General features: G+C 41.7%; 1 protein-coding gene across 1 annotated transcript; it reads right to left on the bottom strand.

The window, feature by feature from the left end:
* Positions 1-34: 34 nt before the first annotated feature.
* cfap45 (cilia and flagella associated protein 45) lies at positions 35-5843 on the bottom strand. Its single transcript, XM_055012048.1, has 12 exons — positions 5668-5843; positions 5467-5586; positions 5258-5364; positions 2383-2524; positions 2111-2281; positions 1837-2015; positions 1533-1662; positions 1270-1416; positions 1037-1150; positions 728-921; positions 411-635; positions 35-301 (listed from the first exon to the last, which is right to left on the bottom strand). The coding sequence occupies exons 1-12, from the start codon at positions 5668-5670 to the stop codon at positions 235-237; spliced, it is 1599 nt and encodes a 532-aa protein (XP_054868023.1). The 5' UTR covers positions 5671-5843; the 3' UTR covers positions 35-234.
* Positions 5844-6749: the final 906 nt, after the last annotated feature.

Genomic DNA, 6749 nt, shown 5'->3' with positions numbered 1-6749 from the left:
CTGTGGAGTCAGTGTGTGTGTAAGGAAGCAGTCATGTGGAAAAAGTCGTTTAATCTGTTGATTTGATTGTGCACCTTAGTTACATAAAAAATCTTAAATTAACAGTAACTTACTAAGCAAATACATCAGCAAGCAATTTTCCCTTGGTGATCAAGTGTTTCTGATTCAGATTAAACATGTTCGTTCTTAGAGCCACCAGGTGAATGTGGTACCAGGTTAGGACTGGTGTGTGAATCAGAGTTTGTTAATCTGGGCCTTTCTTTCCACTTCACTGACGTATTTTTCCGGGAGTCCTGTAGCCCTGCACGTTGACAAACACATATCAGATGTAATAATTTACTGCACACTCACAGTGGAGCTCAATGACATTAATGTAAAAATATCAACCCTGTTCACCTGCGCAAACTTACTTAAGCTGCTGAAGCTTCTTCTTTTTAATCTCATCAAGGCGCACGCGTCTCTGCCGGGCTTCCTCAATGAGCCGGTCAGCCTCTTTGAAGATGTCGCTGCGCTTTGCTATGGCTGAAAGCTCGCGTTCCCTCATCTGCTGTCGGATGGCCTGTGCATGTCGATGTGCTTTCTGATGCTGCCTCTCCTCTAGCTCCTTCTGTTTGGCTATCGCCTCCTGCTGTGCCCTGTGTGAAGGAAGGTACAAGTGGCAAAGAAAAAATTAAAGGAGATGTTGTTGTAACTATGTGAAATTTAGTTGTCTTGTTTTTTTCCTTACTTCAGCACCCTCTCAAACTCGGCCTTCTCCCGGGCAGCTTCGATGGACAGGCAGTGCTCTTTGCTGTGAACTTGTTCCAAGCGAGCCTCCCTCAGCATCTCTTCCTCCTGCGCTTTCTTTGCAGCCAGCTCTTTCTCTTTTCTCCTCCATTCTCTGTCTGCAATTTCTTGGTTCCTCCGAGCACGGAGCTCATCCTTCATTCAAATCCACAAACACAAGTAGCTAAGTACATCTGATAATGTTATTAAAATAAGCTGAGCAGGTGCCCCATCCATTGACTTTCAATCAGCTGGCGGTTTTATTCCTGACCTGCTCTGCCTTGTAGTCTTTTGCTTTTTCTTGCTGGGCCCTCAGCCTGGCTATCTCCAACTCCTTGTCCTTTTTGATTCGTTTTTGCTCTGCTTCATATTCTGCTTCCCGCTCCTGCAGGGGTCAGGTAATGGAAATATGAAACAAAATGTGAGCAACAGGAAAGGAAATTGTTATTTTCATGATAGAATAAATCAAAAATATGCCAAATTGTATATTTTCTGTATAATGACCTGTTTGTTTTTGATGTATTCCATAGCTCTAAGGGTAGCCAGCTTCTCCTCCTCCTTCCTCTGCTCCTTGGCCCTCATAGTCTCAGCATTTATGCGCATGATCTCCTCCTGCAGAAGCTGTTGCTCCAACTTCTTCTTCTCCAGGGCCTGGAAGAAGAAACTGACTCCAGTGCAAGTTTATCTACAGTACATGTGGTTGCAGATCCCCCCTGAGCATGTACTACATGTGTGTTGGCGTGTTTGCGTGTGTGAAGCATGTGCACCTCGAGGTCTTCCACGTTCATTCTCTCCTGCTTCTCTCGTATCTGCTGTCCCTCTTGCTCTTTTATCTCGTCTTCCACTTGCTTCTCTTCCAGATGCTGCTTGATTTGGTCATAGATTTGCTGCATTCCTCTGAAATATAACACACCTGGTGGCAATGCTCATCAGCAGCCACACTATTAGGAAATGATATGATGACAATGGTGTAAATGGGTTTGTTGAATCAGAAGGTTACAGAAACATAGGAGGGATTTTTTTAAAGTCACAGTTTCAGAACATACGTGTGTTTGTATGTGCTCTCTTTACCTGATCCTTTGTTGTTTGCGGAGCTCATCAATCTTGTCCACAGTCTCCAAAGCCTTGCGGCGCTCTACCTCCATCATGATGTCCAAACGCTTCTCCTCCTCTGCCATCTCCGCCTCCAGCTGTTTCTTCTCCTGCATCTGGGCGTCACGTATGGCTTGACACTGAGCACCCTGAATCAGCTGAGGGAATCACACACACAGAAGTGTGATTGTTCATGTCCATTGCCCAGTTTCTTTGTATTTTTGTCATTTTGCCATCCACAGTTGCCTCCTACCTGGTTGAGCTTTTTGATCTCATCCTCTTGCTCCATCCTCAAGGCATTGGCCCGCTCCACCAGACGCTGTGCACGATCCCGGGCCTCCAGCTCCAGCTCAGTCAGTGCCTGGTTCTCCTTATGGGACTGGTCCGCCTTATAAATCCGATGCTTTCTTTCCTCTGCAGCTTTCTGGATAAGGAATACATGAATAAAGCCAGAGTAAGCTTAGTGTGTTATTATTGTGCAAGTCAAATTACATCTTTTAAATATATTGGAGCCATGTTTCCTACAAGTTCCTCTTCTTTCTTCCTCTGATATTCCTGCTTCAGAGCCTCTCTCTCCACCTTGTCGAGACCCCGGGACATTGGGGTTCGCTCAAGCTTTGCTGATGGGAGAATCATGATCTCTCCTGAAGGGTCGTGGCGTGGGATCCTGGCAAAACGACAGGTGGTAGTTTGTTAGCAGAGAGTGTAGAAGAGAAGTGGATGTAACCACCGCAGCGTCACCCACTGCCAGACCACGGCCAGAACCAGAACCAGAACCAGAATCTGCCCATGCACCTGGTCCTGGACCACTTTACATTGTATGTAAATGTTGTTTGTCACTTCAGTGACATGTCTATACTGGAACAATACAAGCAGCCAGAAATGTTCTGAAAATACTGTAAAAAATCTAATGCATAATTCTGCTTCACAAGTGCTGGTAAAATTACAGAAAGTGTACATGACTGACTTTTTCTCTGTTTTGTGTGCGTTTGTTCCAGAAAGTTTTTCAGTTGGATTCTGAATATATGAATACATCTATGTGGATGAGGCTGGTTTCAACCTGGCCAAGAGGAGGAGAAGAGGGAGAAATCATTGGACAACGGGCTATAGTCAAGGTCCCAGGTCAGTGTGGGGCAACGTAACCCTCTGTGCTGCAATAAGCAATCTGGGAGTAACTGACAGTCATGCAGTTCTGGGCCCATACAACACCCAGCATTTGTTGACTTTCCTAGATGGACTTGAGAGGGTCTACTGACACGGGTGCAGCAGGGCGTTTGGCAAGAAAACACGGTTTTTGTTGTTGTCTGGGACAATGTTAGTTTTCATAGAGGACTATTGATTAGGTAATGGTTCAATATGAACCCTCAAGTTATTGTGGTTTTTCTGCCGCCATATTCTCCCTTTCTGGATCCTATAGAAAAATTCTTCTCTACATGGAGGTGGAAGGTATATGAGCAGCAGCCATACTTTGGGAAAATCTCTTGCAATCAATGGTCATGGCATGTGGTGATGTTTCTGTTGATGCATGTGAGGGATGGATCAGACACACTAGGTCCTTCTTTCCAGAGAAAACATAGCTTGTGATGTTGATGAGGTCCTGTGGCCTGACCAGGCTGAAAGAATTGATGCAGACGTGGTGTAAATATTTCCATACTGTACTGTGTACAATACAGTGCTGTATTTTTTTTTGTCTAGCATCCATCCATCCATCCATTATCTATACACCGCTTAATCCTCACTAGGGTCGCGGGGGGGCTGGAGTCTATCCCAGCTGACTCGGGTGAAGGCAGGGGACACCCTAGACAGGTCGCCAGTCTGTCGCAGGGCCACATACAAAGACAAACAAGCACTCTCACATTCACACCTACGGGCAATTTAGAATAATCAATTAACCTCAGCATATTTTTGGACTGTGGGAGGAAGCCGGAGTACCCGGAGAAAACCCACGCATGCACAGGGAGAACATGCAAACTCCATGCAGAAAGATCCCGGGAAAGCCGGGACGCGAACCAGGGATCTTCTTGCTGCAAGGCGAAAGTGCTAACCACTACAGCACTATGCAGCCCTTGTCTAACATTATTTTTATTTTGAAATGTACAGTCAGGCACTGCAATGGCCCCCTCTGATTCATTTATAGGATGCATTTGTGTTTAAGTTATCATTTTTGAGGACTGTATCAGTTTTTTTACACTTCATGTGAAAACACAGTGAGAGAGGAGTGTTTTGTATTTAGCAGTGCAGTGTCCTACTTTTGCTCTGTGTCTTCATTTTGAAAACAAAATTCAAATTTTCACAATAGTGCGCTTTTGACACAAGTGTGCAGTGCTTTGTGAATTGTGTTCAAATAAAGAAAATAGTGTGCAGTGTGTTGGGAAATGTGTGCTATTTTTCAGGAACAGTGTCTTATCAATTGAGAAAAACTGTATTAGCACAGCAAACGCTAGTTAGCGTGCTTGGTTAGCAAGGTGCATTAGTAATTCAACAGTGATTAACATTAACTGGGATGCCTATTTCAATTTGCAAACAGGCTAAAATCCACTTAGTTTTAAAAATTAGTCAACTCCTTAGTGCTTTTTTAGAACCACTGAAGTTCGGTGAAAGATATTCTTGAGCAGCCAAAAATGTTACAGCTAAACAAGCTGAGACAGAGTCAAAGTTCTAAATCAGAAACACAATCAACATGCAGATACAGTATGTCTATTACAGACAGCCTGTGTACTTCTTTAGTGTGAAGTATGGAGTTCAGAGTCTCCCTCTGCTGGCCTTGACAGAGAATACAAGTTTTAAAGCACTAACATCTGCACTCCACTTCTACAGCCCATAATGTTTGTTAGGTGTGATTTTGATATTCAGTTCGATTTTTTTTTTTTTTTTTTTAAACAAAACGCATTTGTTCCCTGGAGGAAATTTAAGGCAAGTTGAACTTGGTAGCAACAACTGCACAATAGTAGTAGCACATGAGAGTGAAAATAGAATAAATACAATTAAACGTATAAATTACAAAAAACGCACGCGCAACATTTAAAATTACAAAAATTAGAAAACAAAAAAAGAGGGGGAAAAAGCAGCCGGACACATGGGGTCAGTCTGAGAGACAACATATACTCTCGCAGACTTCCGAGACAAAGTACTAAAACGCTACACATACAAATACACACAAAAAAAATAGAAAGCTGTTGTCTGGGCAACCGCATAAGCAGCGACCCGGAAGTCCGTCTACTGCAAACACCTTTACAGAATCACGATCAGCATTTTTCATCTCTTCTGTAGCTCTAAATTATAGGAACTGATTATCAAGAAGCACACACTTTTCCAATTCGTTATGTGTTGTTTTCAAATGTAATGTAGCTTTTCCATTAAAACATGCGTTCATATCTACAGATACATCGGCACATCCTACCTGAGGTTGCGAATGAGGTCTTTGGTGATGATCTGAACAGTCTCTCCTTCTTTCTTCTCCTGGGGCCAGTTCTTTGTCCTGCTGTCTGGGTCTGCACGTCTGTCTAGCTGTAGTGATAAACCCAGAGCATCACTAGTGATAAAGTTGTGTGCAGTAAAAGGCGTCACATTTAACCTTCTGTGCTGGGATGTGGCTGGTTGCACACTCACTGGTGATGGGACCCCGAACAGGGTTTCATCCACCCGGGCGCTGGGGGCCAGCGTGCGGTACCGGCCGGGAAAAGACCTGGCCCTGGAGGTGGTGGAGCAGGAGCTGAGTCTCTGTGAGGACTAACAGCAAGGACAGTGAGGTGGAGTCCTGAAAAAGTGGCACAACATGGTTCCTGATTTCAACGTTAACGTTAAACTTACCATGATCCCCGATTGTTGAAGAGTTGTTGAGAAGAAATCCGTCTAACTGAGCGATAGCTTTAGTAGTTAGCTGTTAACCAGCTTTCGGTGACTTGAAAGGGCAGAGTAAATGTTAAAAATGCGGCCGCAGTTTAATGCCGTCAATTTCGAGATGTTTGTCTGTTGTCATGGGAACGAAGCAAGGAGGAGGCCCTAGCTAGACTACAGTGTTCATAGTTCACAGTAATATACATATATAAACAAACAAAAAAAACCTTAGCATTAGTAGATTTTCATTGAGTTTTGCGTGAAAATGAAAAAAAAACAGGAAGAGTATTAAACAAAGGGAATAAGTCTCCTGTGTTCTAAGTGACTGTTAAAGTCCTCAGTTAAAAGCAGCTTCTGATTGGTGGTTTCTGAGCCAACAGTTAAAGGAAAACCTTCAGAGCTGAAAACCATGCCAGACATTTTAAATAAATGCTGTCTGAGACCCACTTTGAAATTTGTGAAGTTGATCCTATTGTGAAAATGAAAAAACAAACAAACAAACAAACAAATAATCAAACCAAGGTTGTTTTTTGTTTGTTTGTATTTTTGTTTGTTAGTTTTTTGTTTGTTTTTGTATTTTAGCTAATAGTGTAAACGTTTCCTAAATTAGAAACAGCGTTTCAAGGAATTTTAAGCCTCTCTATTCCAGATATGAACCATCTAAGTAAAGTGGTATTAGTTCTGGCACTGGTCTAATGTGGTCCATATGCAAAAAGATTGAATAATAATAATAATAATAATAATAATAATAATAATAATAATAATAATAATAATAATAATGATAATGATAATGATAATGATAACGATAACGATAACGATAACGATAACAATAACAATAACAATAACAATAACAATAATAATAATAATAATAATAATAATAATAATAATAATAATAATGTTTTTAAAGAAATATTTATTAATTTTTTTATTTTTTGTAATTTTCACAGATAGAATGAAGGTTTAGCTAAATTGAAAATGGGCTTCAGACGGCATTGTAGATTTACCTAAAATGTCTAATACGGTATATATCATTAGAATACAAAGAAAAACAGAAT

The sequence above is a fragment of the Amphiprion ocellaris genome, chromosome 7, assembly GCF_022539595.1.
Source record: "Amphiprion ocellaris isolate individual 3 ecotype Okinawa chromosome 7, ASM2253959v1, whole genome shotgun sequence".
Classification (NCBI taxonomy): Eukaryota; Metazoa; Chordata; class Actinopteri; family Pomacentridae; genus Amphiprion; species Amphiprion ocellaris.
This window is presented reverse-complemented; position numbering and strand designations above follow the sequence as displayed.

What these genes read in the sequence shown, in the direction of transcription:
- cfap45 (XM_055012048.1), bottom strand. An exon ending in AGATCAAAAAGCTCAACCAG is followed by an intron (nt 2,016 to 2,110) that starts GTAGGAGGCAAC and finishes TGATTCCCTCAG; the next exon opens with CTGATTCAGGGTGCTCAGTG. An exon ending in TGAACGTGGAAGACCTCGAG is followed by an intron (nt 1,417 to 1,532) that starts GTGCACATGCTT and finishes TTCTTCTTCCAG; the next exon opens with GCCCTGGAGAAGAAGAAGTT.